General features: G+C 50.3%; 1 protein-coding gene across 2 annotated transcripts in view; it reads left to right on the top strand.

Annotated features, from left to right (window-relative positions):
• SYNE3 (spectrin repeat containing nuclear envelope family member 3) overlaps positions 1–21,705 on the top strand; it is a 113,127-nt gene that overhangs the window by 73,173 nt on the left and 18,249 nt on the right. Inside the window, exons 9-17 of one of the 2 annotated variants that reach the window (XM_061395243.1) lie at positions 3,691–3,873; positions 4,989–5,132; positions 5,990–6,124; positions 8,272–8,433; positions 8,589–8,761; positions 9,197–9,329; positions 11,467–11,628; positions 16,127–16,276; positions 18,049–18,087. In XM_061395243.1, coding sequence (XP_061251227.1) covers positions 3,691–3,873; positions 4,989–5,132; positions 5,990–6,124; positions 8,272–8,433; positions 8,589–8,761; positions 9,197–9,329; positions 11,467–11,628; positions 16,127–16,276; positions 18,049–18,087 — 1,281 coding nt within the window. The remainder of the gene's footprint in view (positions 1–3,690; positions 3,874–4,988; positions 5,133–5,989; positions 6,125–8,271; positions 8,434–8,588; positions 8,762–9,196; positions 9,330–11,466; positions 11,629–16,126; positions 16,277–18,048; positions 18,088–21,705) is intronic. The other variant, XM_061395242.1, reaches the window with a different exon arrangement.

Genomic DNA, 21,705 nt, shown 5'->3' with positions numbered 1-21,705 from the left:
TGTCTTGCGGAGAAGGCAATGGCACCCCACTCCAGTACTCTTGCCTGGAAAATCTCATGGATGGAGGAGCCTGGTGGGCTGCAGTCCATGGGGTCGCGAAGAGTCAGACACAACCGAGCGACTTTCCTTTCACTTTTCACTTTCATGCATTGGAGAAGGAAATGGCAACCCACTCCAGTGTTCTTGCCTGGAGAATCCCAGGGATGGAGGAGCCTGGTGGGCTGCCGTCTCTGGGGTCGCACAGAGTCGGACACGACTGAAGCGACTTAGCAGCAGCAGCAGTGTGTCTTGCATCACGCCCACTGGCCTGCCTGGGCAGAAAGGATTTCACAGGTCAGGGCTCGAGCTGCCAGCCCTCTCTTTTTTGGCCACACCATGCGGCATGTGGGATCCTAGTTCCCCAGCCAGGAATTGAACCCATACCCCTGGCACTGGGAGTGCAGAGTCTCAACCAATGGACTGCTGGGGAAGTCCCACCCCTCTCTTTTCTCAACTCCGCTTCTGCATCTAGCCTCAGAGCGGCTTGTGGATTGAAAGTGAAAGTGTTAATTGCTCCATTGTGTCTGACTCTTTGTGACCCCATGGATTGCAGTCCTCCCAGCTCCTCTGTCCATGAAATTCTCCAGGCAAGAGTACTGGAGTGGGTAGTCATTCCCTTCTCTAGGGGATCTTCCTGATTCAGGGATGGAACCCAGGTCTCCTGCCTTGCAGGCATATTCTTTTCTGTCTGAGCCACCAGGGAAGCCCTGTGGATAAGCAAACCTCCAGCCAAAACCTGGGCGTGGCTGGTGTGTTAGTTCTCTAGGGCTGCTGTAACAAAGCACCAAAAAGTGGTGCTTTTATAAAAAAAAGAAAACAACAGAACTTCATTCTCTTAAAGTTCTGAAAGCTGGAAGTCCAAAGTTGACGCATCAAGAGGATCTTGCTGTCTCCAGTGGTTCTAGGGGAAACTCCTCCCTTGCCTCTTCTAACTTCTGATGTTCCCTGCCAGTTGCTGACATTCATTGCCTTGTAGGTCCACCACTGTGATCTCCGCCTGTCATCATGTGACTATCCTCCCCCTAAATATCTCCACCACCTCTTTCCTCTGTGCATGCATCTGGGTCTGAGTCTTCCCTTTCTGTAAGGGCACCAATCAATGACCTCATTTTAACTTGACTGCCTCTGTAAAGCCCCTCTCTCCAAAGAAGGTTGCATTCTAAGGTAGTGGAGTTGAGACTTGACCATATCTTTTTTTTCCCCACCATTTCTCTTTTGAAGGTCACAATTCAACCCAGAACAGCTGGTTAAATAATAATGGTTGAGAAGATCTATCTTTTCTTGTGAGTTCAGTGAGGGTCCTGCACTGTGTTAAGTGCTTTTTAGGCATTTAAGCCTCATGACAGCCCCATGAGCTGGGATGTGCCTATTGGTCATTTACCGATGAGGAAACTGAGGCTTGGAATTACCCAGGTTCTCCCCGTCAGTGATGGTGGTGGTGGTTTAGTCACCAAGTCGTGTCTGACTCTTGGGATCCCAGGGACTGTAGCCCTCCAGGCTTCTCTGTCCATGGGATTTCCTAGGCCAGAATACTGGAGTGGGTGGCCAAGTCAGTGTGCCATCCAAACTCATGATTGCAACTCCCCAGCCTGAATTCTTCACCCTTGTGATATTGTGTCTGAGTCTGGCAAAAAGGGAATGAAGGCGGCCCCTTATCTCAAGAGGCTTGGCCTCTGTGTGGCTGACCGCAAGCTATACACGTCATCAGCAGGTCACCTACCTGGGCTGCAGCCTTACTTTTTTCCTCTCCCAGCCCCATGATCAGCTCATCGTCTCTGTAACATCATCAGATATCAAGTGGAAGGACTCTGGCCAGCTGAAGACAAAACCCCTGGCCTCCAGGCTCCTGAGCCCTCGCTGAGAGAAGCAAGACATGTTTACCCCCAAGAGCTGGTTGATCAACAGGACCCTGGAGTCGGGCAAAGGGCTTTGGGGCAGGAAGAGTGAGTGTCAGGCGGGAATGTGACCAGGGCAGGCTTCCTGGAGGAGGTGGGGCCTGGGCTGTGCAGAGTTCAGGCTGTCTGCATGGGAGCTGGCTGCCCGTTACACGAGGCTGCGGAGTTCCCTCTTGGTCCTCTCTCTGCCCCATGAGCTCCTGCACATCACGACCCCACTGAGATGCCACCTCCTCTGGAAGGCCTTCCTGAATTCCCTCTGATCATGCTCCCCTAGGCCCTTTGCTTGTTGTTCAGTTGCTAAATTGTGTCTGACTCTTTGCAACCCCATGGACTACAGCACTCCAGGCTTCCCTGTCCTTCACTATCTCCCGGAGTTTGCTCAAACTTATGTCTATTGTCTCAGCAATGCCATCTAACCATCTCATCCTCTGTCACTCTCTTCTCCTCCTGCCTTCAATCTTTCTCAGCATCAGGGTCTTTTCCAATGAGTCAGCTCCATATCAGGTGGCTAAAGTATTGGAGCTTCAACTTCAGCGTCAGTTCTTCCAATGAATAATCAGGGTTGATTTCCTTTAGGACTGACTGGTTTGATCTCCTTTCTGTCTGAGGGACTCTCAAGAGTCTTCTCTAACACCACAATTTGACAGCAGTTCTTTGGCACTCAGCCTTCTTTATGGTCCAGCTCTCACATCCATACATGACTCCTGGAAAAACCATAGCTTTGACCATATGGACTTCTGTCGGCAAGGTGATGTCTCTGCTTTTTAATATGCTGTCCAAGTTTGTAATAGCTTTTCTTCCAAGGAGCAAATGTCTTTTAAGTTCATGGTTGCAGTCACCATCCACAGTGATTTTGGAGCCCAAGAGAAAATCTATCATTGCTTCCACTTTTTCCCCTTCTATTTGCCATGAAGTGATGGGGCTGGATGCCATTTTAGTTTTTGGAACATTGAGTTTTAAGTCAGTGTTTTCACTCTCATCAAGGAGCACTTCAGTTTGTCCTCACTTTCTGCCATTAGAACGGTATCATCTGCATATCTGAGGTGGTTGACATTTCTCCTGGAAATCTTGATTCCAGCTTGTGATCCATCTAGCCCAGGATTTCACATGGTGTACTCTGCATATAAGTTAAATAAACAGGGTGACAATCTAAAGCTTTGACATACTCCTTTCCCAGTTTTGAACCAGTCGTTTTTTCCATGTAAAGTTCTGACTGTTGCTTCTTGACCCACATTCAGGTTTCTCAGGAGACAGGTGAGGTGGTCTGGTATTCAAAATGTCCCACACGCCAGCTTGGGGATGGCCCTCTGTTGTCGGTGATGGAGAATCATTGAGTAGAGGATCAGACTGGTTCAGTTTGGGTTTGGCTGCAAGGTGCAGAGTCGATCTGGGGGGCAACTGGGAGGCAGCAGATGGTCAGGAGCTGCAGGGGTCCCAGTGAGCAAGGCTGAGAGTGCACCACGGTCAGTGGCAGCCAATGGAGAGGAGACAGATTTCTGACACTCACAGGAGGCAGCCTTCTTGCTCGGGATTTGGTAACAAGATGGATGTGGGGGGTGAGAAGGGACTCAGACTGACCCTGACATTCAGGGCCTCCCGCCACCTTCCCGCCTGCCTGTTTCTCCTTGCATTCACCGCTCCCTCGGCCACCAGCACAGAGGCCCAGCCTCCCAGGCAGGTGCAGCCCGACTAGGTGAGTTCCTGCCCCAGCTTCATCCAGCTCTCCCCTTCATGGAAGCCTTGTCTCCCCCAGGCGGCCTTGACGGAGAGCTCCCGCTTGAAGGAGCAGCTGACGATGCTGCAGCTGAAGAAAGACCTGCTGGGCAGCATCTTCGGCCAGGAGAGAGCCACAGCCCTGCTGGAGGAGGTGGCGACTTCCGTGAGGGACAGAGACTTGCTGCACAACCGCCTTCTGCAGAGGAAGAGCAAACTGCAGGTGAGTCCCATCTTGGCCCTCCGCTCAGCCCTCCTGCAGGCACAGCCCTGTATCCTGACCCCAGCCCTGCCACTCACCACCGCATGGCCCTGGGCATATCCTTTGTTCCATACAACCTCAGAGCCCTCATCTATATCATCTGGGTAGGATTATGGTGGGATCCTTCTCATTTGTCTGCCTCCTGCCTCTGCCCCCAAATCCCATTCTATACTCATCAAATCAAATTGTCTTCTGCAGAGAGCTGGGGGGCAGTTAGATGGGAAGATGCAGAGAAAAACACTTGTAAACTTTAAAGCAGCAGAGAGCTGGAAGCTATTTTTGTTGTTATTGTTGTTAAGTTGCTCAGTTGTGTCTGACTCTTGCAACCCCATGGACTGCAGCACACCAGGCTTCCCTGTCCTTCACCAACACCTGGAGCTTGCTCAAACCGACGTCCATTGAGTCAGTGGTGCCATCCCACCATCTCATCCTCTGTTTCCTGCCCTCAATCTTTCCCAGCATCAGGGTCTTTTCCAGTGAGTCAGCTCTTTGCATCAGGTGGCCAAAGTATTGGACAGTTTCTCCTTTTAGGTAACAATTATTTGCTAAGCATCTGAGAATGATGATAGTGACAAAGCGATATCTCTAGGACACTGACCAGAGGCCAGGCACCTGCGAAAAGCCCCACACCCATGGTCTGACTTATTCAACGGAGCAGACATTTAGCATACATTTTAGGGTCTGCAAGGCCTGTGGTCTCTGTTGCAGCTTCTGAACTCTGCTGGTGTAGCAAGAAATCAACTGTAAATGAATGGGCATGATTGCATGTCAATACAACCTTATTTACAAGCACTGGCCTCTGGTGGGACTTGGGGTATGTGATAGGAGATGCAGTTTGCTAGCACCTATTCTAGAAGCAGAACAATTGTTAGGTGATTACACAACGATCCTCACAGAGGGGCATCAGATCCTCTCAAGGACTCCAGGAAGGCTTCCTGGAAGGGGTGGTTCCTGAGTGAGTAGGAGCCGGACAGGAGAAGACTGGAGAAAAAGCAGCCCGTCTGTGAGTGTCAGGCTGTGCCACAGGGAGACCGAGGGGATGGCTGAGCTGTGTGCTGCCTGTTGTGTCTCCGCAGAGCTTACTTGCTCAGCACAAAGATTTCGGGGCGACTTTCGAGCCTTTGCAGAAAAAGCTCTCAGACCTCCAAATCCGGGTCCAAGCTGAGAATGGGCTTCGGCGGGACCTTCCTGAGAAACAGGCCCAGCTTCTGAGGTTGCAGGTAAGAGTCTGACCCGAGTCACCTCCACTCAGATGTTCAGCTGTGCCGGAGCAGCCCCCTTGCAGTCATAGCGGCCAGCCAAGCGGCAGTCAGCCCAAGCCAGAGACTGTGATCCCTCTCTGGCCCCTGAGATCTGACCTTTCATCTCAGCTGAGTTTCTGCTGGTATGCCTGATGGTTCCTGGCCTGCCTCCAAATGACTGATACTTGAGCCCAACAAAATGAGAAGTTTTTTGCTTACTCTGTGGTCCTAAAGTCTAACATGAATATTTGCTTCTAAAGTTGCTTTGCTAACTGTTCCTAATGAGGCCAGAGGCCTTCAGTTAAATAAGTGATTTGAGGATTAAGAATAAATATTTTAAAACACAGGGACTGTAGGTAGGCTGATCACGAATCATTGTTGGCTGGGTGAGGAGCTGGCTGGTTTTTAAAATGCATGTGAAACAACAGTTATCTTTTTAAAACCCAGGCGCAGCTCTTACAAAACTGGGAGTGTTCTTTGGAAGGTATTAAAAAGGATGCATTTGGGGGCTTTAAAACTAAAGCTAAGATGCGATTCTCCATAAGAAGAGATGGTCGTCAAGTAGGAGTCCAGATATGAGTCTGTTCCCCAGCGATGCCTTCTGGTCTTTAGCAGTTTATTTTCATGGTGTCGCAGAATATTTTCATCTCATTTTTAAAATTCTCACCAGTCCTAAGAGTGGTCCCATCAGACAGCCATACGGTGTGGCCGATGGAGTTGGGGACTCCTAGCATCCCTGAACTCTCCCAGTCTTTTGCATTCAGGGTCCCCACCCTGATCAGCTTCCACGAGAAGAAGGAGAAAGGATGCTCCACTCATTCCTTCCTCTACTGCAGGGGCTGCAGGAGGAGGGGATGGACCTGGGGTCTCAGGTGGAGGCCATGAGGCCCCTCTTCCAGGGGAACCCTAACCACCAGCACAAAATGGACCAGCTTTCCGCTGCCCACCAGGCCCTGCAGAGGTCTCTGGAGGTAAGGGGCCAGCAGAGGGTCTGTGTTAACAGAGGCCAGGTCCCTGGAATCTGTCCGCCCCTCCTAAGGACTTTCACCCTCTTTTCTTCCGTCGTTCCTTCCAACCCTTCTTTTTCTTTCTCCCTTCCTTTCATCCCTTCCTCATTCGTTCATGATTGAGCGCCTCCTGTATGCCAGGCAGGATGCTGGGTCCTGAGGATGGAGGAGCAGGACAGCAGGACAGCGAGCCCCCCGCCTTCCTGGGGTTTAAGTGCCGGTGGGTAGATGCACAATGAGTCAGCAACAAGTTAAACATACGATTCCACATGTCAAACATACGCATCCACAAATGAAACATACAATTCCGCACATGCCAGGAGACCAGAGCACGGAGCAGGCCGCACCCACACAGGAGCCCCCGTCGTGTTTGCTGCCTTCATCATGCCAGGTTGCAAGTTGGGTCCCGGTGGCCGTGAGCTCTGTCTGCGGCGCCCTCTAGTGGCCACCCGGATCCTTCTTGTGTCTGTGCTGGACTGATGTCCCTTTAACGGTGGGACCCCAAGGTGGTGTGGGGAGTGAGATGGCTCCTTCAACACTGTCCTGAGCACAAGCTGAAATGTCTGTCCCAGCCCTACCCTGACAACACTGATTCAAGTGAAGTCCTGGGTCTGCATTTGTAACAAGAGCTCCAGGTGTGCAAAGCCAGCTCTCAGGCATCCACAGCTCAGGAAGGTGTTTAGTTTAAGGCAGGATTTCTCACCCTTCCGGACCCTGTGTGTCCTATTTTAATAACAAGTATTTCTGGCATCGTCTTTTCAATCTTGAAATTCATAGATAGTACAAGTTACCCACATGATTTACAAATTTAATATAATGCTTTTTCTATCATCAAAAAGAGAAATAAAAGCAAATTATAAGAAAATAATATCTTAATGCTGCTGCTGCTGCTAAGTCTCTTCAGTCTTGTCTGACTCTGTGCGACCCCATAGACGGCAGCCCACCAGGCTCCCCCGTCCCTGTGATTCTCCAGGCAAGAACACTGGAGTGGGTTGCCATGTCCTTCTCCAATGCATGAAAGTGAAGAGTGAAAGTGAAGTCGATCAGTCGTGTCTGACTCTTAGCGACCCCATGGACTGCAGCCTACCAGGCTCCTCTGTCCATGGGGTTTTCCAGGCAAGAGTACTGTAATGGGGTACCATTGCCTTCTCCGTAATATCTTAATAATAACCTATAATGGAAAAAGACTCTGAAAAAGTAAATGTATATATACAGACATCTGTATAGATGTATAAATATTTATATTGATAGAAATTTAACAAAATCACATTGCTGTACACCTGAAACATTGTAAATCAATTATTGTTGTTGTTCAGCCGCTCAGTTACTCAGTTGTAGTCAACTCTTTGCGACCCCATGGACTGCAGCATGCGGGCTACCCTATCCTCCACTATCTCCTGGAGTTTGCTCAAACTCATGTCTATTAAGTCAGTGATGCCATCCAACCATCTCATCCTCTGTTGCCTCCTTCTCCTCCTGCCCTCAATCTTTCCCAGCATCAGGGTCTTTTCCAACGAGTCAGCTCTTCACATCAGGTGGCCAAAGTACTGGAGCTTCAGCTTCGGCATCAGTCCTCCCAGTGAATAGTCAGGGTTGATTTCCTATTCAACTATATGAAAAAATAAAATAATGCTTTTCAATAAAGTAAGTGCTTCTAGATGGCCAAAGACACAGGCGGCAACCAGGATACACCCGCTCTCTTCAGCCGCAAAGTGCCGTTCGCGCCTGTTGTGCCATATGCAGGGGTGAAGTGGTTGTGCCACACAGATGCCCTGTGTTCGGCTGTGTTCGGCTTTAGTAGGCACCGACTGATGGTCTTCCCAAGTGGTTGTACCAGTTTACACCCCACACTGGTGGTGGATGAGAGCACCCATCGCCCACACCCTCACCCAGACTTGATACTTCCCATGAAAGCAGAACAGGCTTAGAGGCACTTTAAAACAGACTTGGTTTTTCTGGGGTCAATTTCTTGCACTGTGCAGAAAACATCAACCTCTCGTGGGTGGGGAGCCCTGGAAACCATCTCACCCTGGGGTTCTGGCAGGGCTGAGGGTCCTGCAGGGTGGGGTAGCTGCGGGTTTCAGCCGGGTTTCCCCGGGGCTGTTCCACAGGACCTCCTAGAAGGACGCCAGCAGAGCCTGCGGGAACACTGCACCTTCAACCACGAGCTGCTGAAGCTGCGGCAGTGGATCTCTGTGATCACACAGAAGCTGGAGGCTCATCGTGGGGACACGGGCCCATGGGACGCCCAGTCTCGGGAGGCTGAGGTTGAGGTAAGATGACTCTCCTGACAGAGGTGCTTATTCTCTCCCCTGCATCCCAAAGGCAGGTTCGGGGGCAGAGGGTGGTGAACGGTACTCTCATACCAGGGAGCAGACACCACCCCAGGACTTAACTCTGTGTGTGTGTGTGTGTGTGTCTCCTTTAGAGACTGCTGGCTGAATTCCCGGAGAAGGAAGCCCAGCTGCTTGAGATGGAAGCGCTTGGCCGGCTGGTGATGGAGGCGTCTTCTCTGGAGGGAGCTGCTCTGGTCCAGGGGGAGCTGGAGGAGCTGACCGAGTCATGGAGGGCCTTGAGGCAGCTGGAGGAGAGCCTGCTGAGGTGAGAGGGCCTCCTGGGTTGGAGCCTGGTCTCGGAAAACCCTCCTTCCCAGTAGGGAGAGCTCAGCCGTGTTCCTAGAACAGATGGCTGGGGTTCTGCTGTGTGCCAGGCGTGGTGCCAGGCGCCTCCGGGCATCCCCAGGCAATTCTAAGTAGAGGCAGTAAGAGCAGGGAAGCGTCCCAGCTTAGCCTCCAGCCCCTGCTGGCTGGGGCCTCACCTGCATCGATAGATATATGCCCCTTGATGACAGTTACATGAGTCTTGAGCAGGGAACTGGAAATGCAGGTGCCCTGGGGAGCTTCTGACCAACCTGAAGGACAGGCATGGGCTTGTTAGGACCAGAAGTCACCTCCCTCCCCAGTTCTGTTACTTCTCCTGTGATCTGGGAAGTCCCTATCTTGTCATCACGTTGACTGGGCGGATTTGACTTCTCAGCCTCATCAGAAACCGGCAGCTGCAGAGGATGACAGAAGTGGATTCAGGGAAGAAAATGATTTTCACCAACAACATCCCAAAGACTGGTTTTCTCATCCTCCCCACGGATCTTACTTCCCGGCATCGCCGTCAGGTAAGTCCATCTCATGGGCTTCTGAGGAGGGCCCAGATCCGAGTCAGTTGATGGTGGGAAGGTGTCACCAGCAAAGCCCCCTCCCCATCTGGGGCCACATGCTCAGCTCAGGACTGGGCCCTGTCCTGTCTTGGATGAGTCTGCCCAGTGGTGACACAAGAGTGCCCTGTGCCACTGGGCAGAGGGACTCTGGGACCCCAGACCCAGTGTCTGCACTGAGGAAGGTCCTGGGCATCTCCAGGGCAGGCAGGCCCTCACCCTCAAAAAATCTGACTGCTTCCCTTGCAGGGAAGAGAGTGTCAGAGTGTGAAGCTTCCTAGCAGCACTAGACTGCAAACTAAAAGTACTCAAGATAGGTGTTTTTGGTGCCCTGATGGCTCAGATGGTAAACAATCTGCCTGCACTGCAGAAGACCCGAGTTTGATCCCTAGGTTGGAAAGACTCCCTAGAGAAGGGAATGGTAACCCACTCTAATATTCTTGCCTGGAGAATCCCATGGACTAGAGGAGCCTGGCGGGCTCCAGTCTGTGGGGTCGCAAAGAATTGGACACGACTGAACGACTAACACACAACACACACAAACTACATTTTGTAAAAAGAACGAACCTCACTATATCATATCATCCATTTCTCTCCTTGACAGGCTTTAAAAAACAGAACCACAGTGAGAAGAAATTCATCCCTTGTTCTGCAAAGACAGTACACTAATTCATTCATTCTTCCCTTCCTTCTTGCATTTCCCCATCCAGAAAGCTCTTACTGAGTCTTTCTGTGTTCTGAGAACTGTGTTTGGAGCTGGGACACAGCTGTAAATAAAACAGAGATACATTCAACCCTCAGAGAACGTAGCATCCAGCACAGAGCTTTTCAGATTGTCATGTGCATCCAGATCGTACCAAAATGCAGATTCTGATTCAGTAGGTCTGGACTGGGACTCCTCACCCTGCATTTATACAAGCTTCCAGGAGATGCTAAGCCTGCTAGGCTTTGGAGCACATTTTGAGAAGCAGGGAAGCAGGAACCGCAAAGCAATAGAATAAGGGTTTACAGAACACGTGGTTCATGGAGGCAGAAGACCCAGGGGCCACAGCAGCCTGCTGCAGAGTGAAGGACTTGGGGTAGCGAAGCCCTCCCTGGAGAGATGGAAATGAGATGTCCAGGGCTCCTCACAGCTGAGTGGGAGTCAAGGAGAGGCAGAACGGAGTGTGTTCCATGCAGACGAGACTGTGCACGCAGGGACCCGAGGGAGATGGCACTAGCGCCGGGTGCTGGATGTCTGTGGGCCCTGGCTCAGACGATGGGGCAGGCCTCATGAGCCGCAGAGCCAGGCAGGGCCAGAATTGAGGCTCTCCGGCCGCATTGAGTATGAGAAGCCACTCAGCTGTGTAAGTGATGGTGTGACTGAGAGGACTTGTGTTTTATTTATTTATTATTTTTACTTTTGTTTTCTAATTGTCATCTTCACTGGGTCTTTGTTGCAGTGCATGGGCTCTTCATTGCCATGCACGGGCTTTCTCTAGTTGTGGCAAGCAGGGGCAACTCTTCGCTGCAGGGCACGGGTTTCACACTGAGGCAGCTTCTCTTGTTGCAGAGCACAGGCTCCAGGGCATGCGGGCTTCAGTGGTTGTAGCATGTGGGTTCAATAGTTGTAGCTTGCGGGCTCTAGAGCAGAGGCTCTAGTAGGTGTGGTTCATGACTTAGTTGCCCTGCGGCGTATGTGATCTGAATTCCCAGACTAGCGATCGAACCTGGATCCCTGAATTGACAGGTGGATTCTTAACCACTGGACCGCCAGGGAAGTCCCTGGACTTGCATCTTAGACAGATCACTCTGGCCACCTAACTTGAAGAGGGACAAAAGTGGCAGAAGGTGATCACATTGTAGACGTCCTGATAAGGGGTGATGCTGGAAGCCTTCAGGAGACCAAAGAGGTGGCAATGAGGAATGTTCTTGGTCCCTAATCATGTCTACATTGAGTAGAGATGCTTTCCTCATCCCCTCGCCCCCCAGGTGCCTCTTATCTCCCTTTGGGCATCCTCATCCCCCACCCTCTGCTTGGATGGAATTCCCAGGACACATGGCCAGTGGGCTGCTTTCAGAAACTCTGATGCTTTGACCATGCTGTGCCTTCCTGCAGGCTGGTCTGCTCCAGGGGCAAGGAGGCAGCCATGAGGATTATTCCCAGTCCCTGAGGAACTTTGAGGACTGGTTGCAGGAGGAAAATTCCAAGCTGGTTAGGATCATTGCCATGAAAACTGCCACCGCCGAGGACTTGAGGACCAGAGCAACAAAGCTACAGGTTTGTGCCCAAGGAACAGCCCATTTTTTCAGAGGATTTGCCCCCCAAAGATGTGTTCGCTGCCAGAGAGTTCTCACCAAAAAAAAAAAAAAGAGCACACACCTAGCTTATGAGCTGTTATGGCTTATGTATAAATAATATATATTTTTTAAGATTATTTATTTACAGCTGTGCGTGGGCCTTCTCCATCTGCAGCGAGTGAGGGCTGCTCTCCAGTTGCTGTGCCCGGGCTTCTCATTGTGGTGGTCTCTCTTGTGGAGCGGGGGCTCTAGGTGTGCGGGCTTCAGTGGTTGCAGCACTCAAGCTCAGTTGTTGTGGCTCACGGGCTTAGTTGCTCCGCACCATGTGGAATCTTCCCAGACCAGGGATCGAACCTGTGTCCCCTGCATTGGCAGGTGGTTTCTTATCTACTGTACCACCAGGGAAGTCGTAAATAATAGTTTAAAAATGTTTTTGCTTCCAGTATTATGGGAAAACCATCCATCCATTCATTCAAGCCTCCTGCTGTATTGCCCAACTTGGAAAATATCACCACTAATCACAACTCTTCTAATCAGTTCACTCTTGCTATGTAACAAGCCGTTCCAACAGTTTGTAGCTTAAAAGAACAGCTGTTTGTTTAACTCACGATTCTGAAGATTGGCAGTTTACTCTGAGGTCCGCTGGGCAATGCTTCTGATCTTGGCTGGGCTCCCTGATTTATAGACCAGCAGGGTGGCTATACTACTGGAGGTTGGTGGGCTATTCTAGATGAGCGTGGGATGGACCACACATCTCTTATCCTCCTATGGGATAGCCCGGACTTCCCAGAGCAGGGGCAGGTCTGAGAGAGCGAGTGGGAACATGCAGGCCTTTTCAGGCCAAGGCTAGGAACTGGCACATCACTTCTCCTGCATTCTGTTGGACAAAGAAAGTCACAATGCCAGCTCAGATTCAGGGAGAGAGAAAACAGATTTCACTTCTTGATGGGAAGACCATATTGCAAGACCATATTGCAAAGGGCATGGATATGGCAAGGGGGTAGAAAGACAGTCCTTCTACCACAAATCTCTCTCCTACACTCCCACGTCGAATTAGTCACCAAGTCCTTCTTGATTCCACCTCTTGGGTTCGTTGTTTCTGTTTCCCCTCACTACCACTGTCTTCATCTAGACATTTATCATTTTTTATCTTGACCTTGACAGTAACCTCCAAGCTGGCCTCCCTCATTCTTTTTGGGTTCCCATCTCAGTAATGACTCATTCTGTAGCCAGAGTGACCCTTCAGAATCCTAAAGATGACCTTGTCCCAGTAATGAAAACTTTTTAGGATAGAGTTCAACTTCCCAAGTTTATCATCCACAGCCTTTATCAATCAGACCCCAATCTACCTCTCTTTTTCCTAATTTTTTCTGAAATTTACCTTAATACCTTAGAGTTTGGTTTTATTTTTATTTTTCTTGCTTGAGATTCATCTGGATTCTTGAATCTGTGGCCTGGGATCTTTCTGGAAAATTCTGCAACATTATCTCTCAAAATATGGCCTCTGCCTTTTCCCCTATTTCCTCACCTTCTGAGATGCCTTTTAAACATATGCGCTTTCTTCTCACTAAGTGTTTCACTGTGTCTTGTGTACTTTTTCATCCTTTTGCTTTTTTATATTACTTTCTGAATACTTTTTTCTAACTCATCTTCCACTTGACTAATCCTCTCTTTAGCTGTATCTCATTTGCTATTTCACATGTTTATTAAGTTCTTAGCTTTTAATATTTCATTTATTATTCCTAGAAATTCTCCTTGGTGCTTTTTAAAATCTGCTTTGCCACTTTTCACAGCTTTTGGGGCCTTGCTGAAAATTTTCAATTTGTCTTTTAATTCTTTCAACACAGTAAACAAAGTTGGTTTAGCAAGTGTGTCTAATAATTTCGGTATCTCAAGTCAAGACTGTTTCTGTTGTGTATTGTCTCTGCCTCTTCCTCATTAATTCATTAATTTTATTTGCATTTGGCTGCACTGGGACTTTGTTGCTGTGCCTGGGCTCTCTCTAGTTACGGTGAGTAGAGGCTGCTCTTAGCTGTGGGGTGAGGGCTCCTCACTGAGGTGGCTTCTCTTGTTGCAGAACAAGGCTCTAAGCACATGGGCCTCAGAAGGTGTAGCAGGTGGGTTCAGTAGGTGAATCACATGGGCCCTAGAGCTCGGGCTCAGTAGGTGTGCCATACGGGCTTAGCTGGTCCAGGGCATGTGGGACCTTCCTGGACCAGGGATAGAACCTACTTCCCCCGCATTGTCAGGCACATTCTTAACCACTGGACCTCCAGGGAAGTCCCAGTTTCCGCCTCTTCTTGGAGTCTTATATCTGTGTGTGACTGCTTCGATTGTGTGCTGGATATTGTGTTTGACAAATAGGTGCGAGAATAATTTGAGATTAAGAATAATCTTTCCTTCAAAGAGGATTTTGTTTGCAATAGCCAGGCCAGTGGGGGCTTTTATCAATCTAGAACCACTGAATCCAATTTCAAAACTTGAAGCTCTCTGGACTCCTGAGATGACTTGGCACTGCCCTGCAAATCCAAATAAGGTGTGGGTTTACTTCCTATTCACCTTTAGGGGCTTCTGCTAAAGGCAGCAGTTTTTCAGAGTCTCCACTTCTGTAGGGCGCAGACTTTGACTTCTGTCTCCTGAATCCTGCAAGGCTGCCAGAAGCATAGATCTGTTTCACAACTGTTTTTTCCAGATTAACAAATATCCTAAGTGCAAGAGGAGGTCTGAGCACTGGGCTTACTTCTCTGCATCTTAACCTTTCGCATGTCTTGCCTCACTCTTTTTGTTGTTGTTGTTAACTCTTTGATGCCTTCAGTTCAATTCAGTTCAGTTCAGTCGCTCAGTCGTGTCCGACTCTTTGTGACCCATGGACTGCTGCACACCAGGCCTCCCTGTCCACTGATGCCTTAAGAATGTTTTTAACATTTTGTCCTCAGTGGGAGCTTTGGTCCCAGCTACCTAGCTCTTCCTGTCTACCTCCTACCTCATATTCAGCCACTCCCCTCATCCCCTGCCACCACCACCCAGCCCCAGGCGTATCAGAGATGACTTGCAGTTCCCCGGGTTACGCTTCTTTGTTCTTGTAGAGTCCCCACTCTTGAGGGCTCTGAGAAGCTAAGCTGTGTGCCTGTATCATGCAGCTGGTGGGATGGGACAGATACTGGATGCCAAGCCAGAATTTAAACTCAGGCTTTTGAACTTAGAACCCAGGTCGTATCCTCACATGGCACTCCCTCCCAGGAGTCCTGAGGATAAAAGATGCCATCCGGTGGGGGGGGGACACAGTACTGTATTCTGATAGAAAAATCTTCCCTGTCCCAACCTCACTCTGCCAGGATTAAAAATGCCAATAGAAAGACATATTCAACAATGGTAGCTTTTTATAAAAAACAAACAAACCAATTTTAATTTTATATTGGGGTTTAGCTGATTAACAATGTTGTGATAGTTTCAGGTAAACAGGAAGAGACTCAGCCATACATACACACGTATCCATTCTCCCCGAAACTCCCCTCCCATCCAGGCGGCCACATAACACTGAGCAGAGTTCCATGTGCTGTACAGGAGGTCCTTGTGGATTATCCATTTTAAATATAGCAGCGCGTGTATGTCCATCCCAAATTCCCAAATTATCCCTTCCCCTTATCCTTCCCCCTAGCAACAAGTTTGTTCTTCAAGTCTGTGAGTCTGTCTCTGTTTTGTAAGTTCTTTTGACTCATTTCTTTTTTTAGATTCCACACATAAGGGAAGTCATATGGTATTTCTCCTTCTCTGTCTGACTGACTTCACTCAGTATGTCAATCTCTATGTCCATGTTGCTACAAATGACATTATTTCATAATTTGTAATGTCTGAGTCATATTACATTGTATGTATGTACCACATCTTCTCTATCCATTCCTCTGTCGATGAACAATGGTAGCTTTTATAATGATGATAACTCTTATGTCAAGCCCTCTGGAGAACTTGGTTCTAGAATGCCAGAGGGCTTCCCTGGTGGCTCAGTGGGTAAAGAATCTGCCTGCAATGCAGGAGATCTGGGTTTGATTCCTGGGTTGGGAAGATCCCCTGGAGAAGGGAACAGCTACCCACTTCAGTATTCTGGCCTGGAGAATTCCATGGACAGAGCAGCCGGGCGGGCTACAGTCCATGGAGTCACAGAGTCGGAAGTGACTGAGCGACTTTCGCTTTCCCTAGTCATACATAGTGTAAATCTATGTCATATTTATAATAGAATGCCAGAGCTAGAAGTGACCATGGAGGTCAGCACGACAGCTCCTCTTTCAGGCAGAAGTCCATTCTGCAACACTGAATGCAATTCCTGGCCTTGGCTTCCATTTATTTGCACAATGAGATTCTCTCTTTATGTGTTCTGTTGGCTGCCCCGCAAATGGAACTTGATTGGCTCCTCCTTACCAACGAGGTGGGGCCTCCTCAGCCATTTGGAAGGTGCACGTGACCCTGTCTTTTCCCTCTAGGAACTGGAGGCTCGAATACCAGAAGGTCAGCATCTCTTCGAAAACCTCCTTCGTCTCAGGCCAGCCAGCGAGTCCTCGGACGAGCTAGAGGATCTACGCTACCGATGGATGCTGTACAAGTCCAAGCTCAAGGACTCCAGCCACCTGCTGGTAGGTGCTAAGGCTGCACAGGTCCGAGGCCCTGGGGAGACATAGCTCAATCTGCATTCACTCCACCCCATACCTCGACAGACCGGACCAAGGGGGTCACTCAGGGAGAGGCGATGGAGACTCGTGGGTCCTAGGCACTTGACGTGCAATTTGTCATTTGGCCATTCTGCCACCCTGTGAGGCTGAGTTCCAAGAACGACAGCTTTGCTCTACCAACCTGAAACCTCTGTGTACATCATTCCAGTTCAGTGCTCACAGCAGCCGTCCACCAGGTTGATTGCATCTCCAATTGCCAGAAGGGGGATGAGGCTATGAGGAGTTAAAAACTCACCCGAGTTCACCCGGATAGCCAGGGACAGAGCCAGTATCAAACACACCTTGATGGAGGCATCACACAGGGAACACTGGAGTGGGGGCCAGGACCCCTGGGATCTAGGCCGCCTCCTCCACTGACCTGCTTGTGACATTGAGGAAGCACCTCCCCCTGGGGGACCCCGTGCATGCTGTCGCTTCACTCGTGTCTGACTCTTTGCAACCCCGTGGACTGTAGCCTGCTAGGCTCCTCTGTCCATGGGATTCTCCAGGCAAGGATACTGGAGTGGGTTGCCATGCCCATCTCCCCACGTCTCTTATGTCTCCTGCATTGGCAGGTGGGTTCTTTACCACTTAGTGCCACCTGGGAAGCCCCCTAGGGGCCCACCATCTCACACAAAACAATAACAGCTAGACTAGTAGTAGCCTTTATTAAATGTTATATCCTCATTCAGTTCAGTTCATTTCAGTTCAGTTCAGTCGCTCAGTTGTGTCCAACTCTTTGTGACCCCATGAGTCCCAGCACGCCAGGCCTCCTTGTACATCACCAACTCCCGGAGTTCACTCAAACTCATGTGCATCGAGTCGGTGATGCCATCCAGCCATCTCATCCTCTGTCGTCCCCTTCTCCTCCTGCCCCCAATCCCTCCCAGCATCAGAGTCTTTTCCAATGAGCCAACTCTTCTCATGAGGTGGCCAAAGTACTGGAGTTTCAGCTTTAGCATCATTCCTTCCAAAGAAATCCCAGGGCTGATCTCCTTCAGAATGGACTGGTTGGCTCTCCTTGCAGTCCAAGGGACTCTCAAGAGTCTTCTCCAACACCACAGTTCAAAAGCATCAATTCTTCAGCGCTCAGCCTTCTTCACAGTCCAACTCTCACATCCATACATGACCACAGGAAAAACCATAGCCTTGACTAGACGGACCTTTGTTGGCAAAGTAATGTCTCTGCTTTTGAATATGCTATCTATATTCCATTAGGAATATATCTATATCCTCATTACAGCCCTATAAAGGAGGTACTGTTATTATCCCCTGAGAACTGATAGGGAAACTGAGGCCTGGAGGTTAGTCCAAGAAAAGGGTGGTTGGGATGGCCACCGAGGGCCCTTTAAGCCCGCCGACCCTGGACTCCAAGCTTTGGGGCCCCAGCTCTGCCGGCCCTGAAAGCAGCCGCGTCAGCCACTAGGTGTCAGCCCAGCCCCAGCCAGGTCCGTGCGCCTGTGGCCTTGGCCCAGGCCTTCCCAGACAGGATCCCACCTGGGCCCCAAGTGCGTTAAAAAGCTCATTAAATTGAATCACCTGCTGGTTCAGCCTGTCCAGATGACCAGAAGTTTTAAAGAAACATTCCCCTGACAAAATGAATATTCCATTACAGGCTCTGCTGGGATTTAAGTTTCACTCACTTAACTTCTTTTTTTTTTCCTTTCCCCTTTTCCTCTCCTTCCCTAAAATAACAGACGCAGAGTCCTCTAGGGGAGCCGATTGGATTCCGAAAGGTACGGTGTCTGCCGTCTGCTCCACACGGGTAGAGGGCAGGGCATCTGGAGGGTTGGTGGGCCTGGGATGCTGGGGCAGGACCCCTGGGCTTTCTGGAAGGTTCCATGAGAAATGCTCCTGGAGACTCGGTTCTGGGCTGCCCTGTGGTGGTCCCGGGGGTCCTTGTTCTGCAGGACCACAGCGTGTACTCAGCTGAGACAGGACGCGGGGGTGTGAGCAAGGACACTGTTAGTGATTACGCTGTGACAACAGGCGTAAATCGGGCCGGCCCACGGAGACCTGGGCCACTCCAGGGCATTGGACCTCGCGGCCGCCTGAGTAGTGGACGCGCATCTGGGGTCCATGGGGACTGAAAGAGGAAAGGGGCTGTGCCAGTCATTTTCGACCAGCCAGTGTCTCCAACTGCCAGCCTCTGAGAAGTGCTCAGAGCCTCTCCCTGGGGGCTTGCTGGCCAGAGCCATGGCAGTAAGAGCTGTACTTACAGAAATAATGAGGAATAATGATTGTTACTATAAATGCTACGTGTTGACCATCCACTCTGTGCCAGGAACTGTGCCAGATCGTGCCTAGGGCGTTTCACGTCACCGTCCCCCAGACATCCAATAGGCATCATTACCACCACCCTAGGCATGAATGAAGCAAGGAATGGCAAGACTGCAGTGACGTGTTCACTGGAGGCACACGGCTCCTGAGCGGTCTCTGCCTCAGACTCTAAGCCCACTCTTGCCCTTCCACACGGTGCCTTGGAGAAGGCATCCCTGGGCCTGGCAGCTGTCCCCACTTGTGGAAAGGTCCAGTGTACATCGGCGTCCCTGGCACCACCTTTTCTGAGAGCAGGCTTGCTTTGAAGGAGTTCCGGTTTGAGATTGTATTTGAGAGCTTTCGGACGCACTGGGTCTTGGTTGCTGTGTGTGGGCTTTCTCTAGTTGCGGCAGGCGGGGGCTGCTTTCGAGTGGCGGTGTGTGGGCTTCTCATTGCAGTGGCGTCTCTTGTTCCAGATGGACTCTAGGTGCCTGGGCTTCAGGAGTCACAGCGCGTAGGCTCCGTAGTTGGGGTGTGTGGGCTTAGTTGCTCTGCAGCACGTGGGATCTTCCCGGACGAGGAATGGAACCCATGTCCCCTGCATTGGCACCGATTCTTATCCCCTGGACTACCAGGGAAGCCCTCTAAGAGCGAGCTTGTTGTCCTGCTGAGCACTGGCTCATGATGACATAGGCCTCCGGCGTGCTCTGCTCCCGAGAGCCCCGGGGCCTCGAGATCTCTAGGGCCATCGAGTCTGTGTTCCCAGGGGCTCTGCCCACCCAGACGTCTTGGTCTCCAGCTGGTGTTCATGTCTCCATCTGCAGTATCGTGTGTGTCCCCAGGACTGGACGGGGCAGTCACCAGACCAACGCTGTGCTCTGGGCCTGGCGTCCCCCAGTTTTGTGGCCTTGGGCAAGTTGCTTTGACTCCGGGGACTTTCTTTCCCTATCTGTAAAATGGAACTGTCAACGCTGACTTTATTGACTTCATGAATGAATTTTGAAGATCATGTGAACTGTTGTTCTTTCTTGAGAGGAGAGCCTGAAGCCCAGTTTCCCCTAGAAGAGCAAAGGGCTTCTCGTGAAGTAGGGGAGTGCATCAGGAAGACTGGGCCTCCACACAGCCCAGCCTGTGAGCCTGGTGGCACCTGAGGGCCCAGGGCCAGGTGCCAGGCTGCCTCCAGCCCCTGCCCTTTAAGTCCCGCTCTGGTTGGGAGCCCCCGTCTAAGGAGCTCCCAGGCCAGAGTTCAGGGGGAGTTGTTTCTGGGTCCCCTGGTGTTTCTGAGTCGGGGCTTGCTTGGCTGGCTGACACCAGTCCTCCAGGGCAGGCTCCTGTCCCTGGCAGCCTGTCACCGGGTTCATATGGAGTGTTCACAGCTCTGTGTTCATTGGCTGTCTCCTCGGTCACTGACTCACTTCACAGATGTTTGCTGAGCTCTGACTTTGTACCAAGCACTGATGCAAGTACCTGGGGTAGATTACCAGAGAAAGGCCTGCCAGGGTAGGCTGTGCATGCCAGCGGGATGGGCGGGGTGGAGAGGGGAATGGGAGAAAGGCTATCCCCACAGCTGGTGTTGCCCAGCACAATAGCACGTTTCTGGCCAGGGAATATCCGAGTACAGCAGTGTCTTGTGGTCTTTACAGCTACAGGTGTGTTTGTTTTTTTTTTTAAATAATTTTATTTATTTATTTTTGGCTATGCTAGGTCTTCATTACTTTGCAGACTATTCTCTAGTTGCTGTGTGCAGGCTTCTCATTGCAGGGGCTTTTCTTGTTGCAAAGTACAGACTCTAGGGCACACAGGCTTCAGTAGTTGTGGCTCGTGGGCTCTAGAGCACAGGCTCAGTAGTGGTGGTGCATGGGCTTAGTTGCCCAGCGGCACATGGGATCTTCCCCAGTCAGGAATCGAACCTGTGTATCCTGCACTGGCAGGCGGGTTCTTTTATCCCTGGACCACCAGGGAAGCCGCAGATGCAGGGTTGATCTTATCTATCGTCAGGAAGCAACAGTTAGAACTGGACATGGAACAACAGACTGGTTCCAAATAGGAAAAGGAGTTCGTCAAGGCTGTATATTGTCACCCTGCTTATTTAACTTATACGCAGAGTACATCATGAGAAACGCTGGACTGGAAGAAACACAAGCTGGAATCAAGGTTGCCGGGAGAAATATCAATAACCTCAGATATGCAGATGACACCACCCTTATGGCAGAAAGTGAAGAGGAACTCAAAAGCCTCTTGATGAAAGTGAAAGAGAGTGAAAAAGTTGGCTTAAAGCTCAACATTCAGAAAACGAAGATCATGGCATCCGGTCCCACCACTTCATGGGAAATAGATGGGGAAACAGTGTCAGACTTTATTTTTCTGGGCTCCAAAATCACTGCAGATGGTGACTGCAGCCATGAAATTAAAAGACGCTTACTCCTTGGAAGGGAAGTTATGACCAACCTAGATAGCATATTCAAAAGCGGAGACATTACTTTGCCAACAAAGGTTTGTCTAGTCAAGGCTATGATTTTTCCTGTGGTCATGTATGGATGTGAGAGTTGGACTGTGAAGAAGGCTGAGTGCCGAAGAATTGATGCTTTTGAACTGTGGTGTTGGAGAAGACTCTTGAGAGTCCCTTGGACTGCAAGGAGAGCCAACCAGTCCATTCTGAAGATCAGCCCTGGGATTTCTTTGGAAGGAATGACGCTAAAGCTGAAACTCCAGTACTTTGGCCACCTCATGTGAAGAGTTGACTCATTGGAAAAGACTCTGATGCTGGGAGGGATTGGGGGCAGGAGGAGAAGGGGATGACAGAGGATGAGATGGCTGGATGGCATCACTGACTCAATGGACGTGAATCTGAATGAAATCCAGGAGTTGGTGATGGACAGGGAGGCCTGGCATGCTGCGATTCATGGGGTCGCAAAGAGTCTGACACGACTGAGTGACTGATCTGATCTGATCTGATCTGATAGCTGGCAGATGTTGGACTCCATTTCGTGGGATATGCAAAGCAGGCAGGCTCTAAATGGCCCCCAAATGTGCTTATTTGGCTACATTTAAAATCAAACGGATGTGTGAAAGTTTTGAGTTTGGTGCTGGCTGGC

This window comes from Bos javanicus, chromosome 21 (assembly GCF_032452875.1).
Source record: "Bos javanicus breed banteng chromosome 21, ARS-OSU_banteng_1.0, whole genome shotgun sequence".
Lineage (NCBI taxonomy): Eukaryota > Metazoa > Chordata > Mammalia > Artiodactyla > Bovidae > Bos > Bos javanicus.
This window is presented reverse-complemented; position numbering and strand designations above follow the sequence as displayed.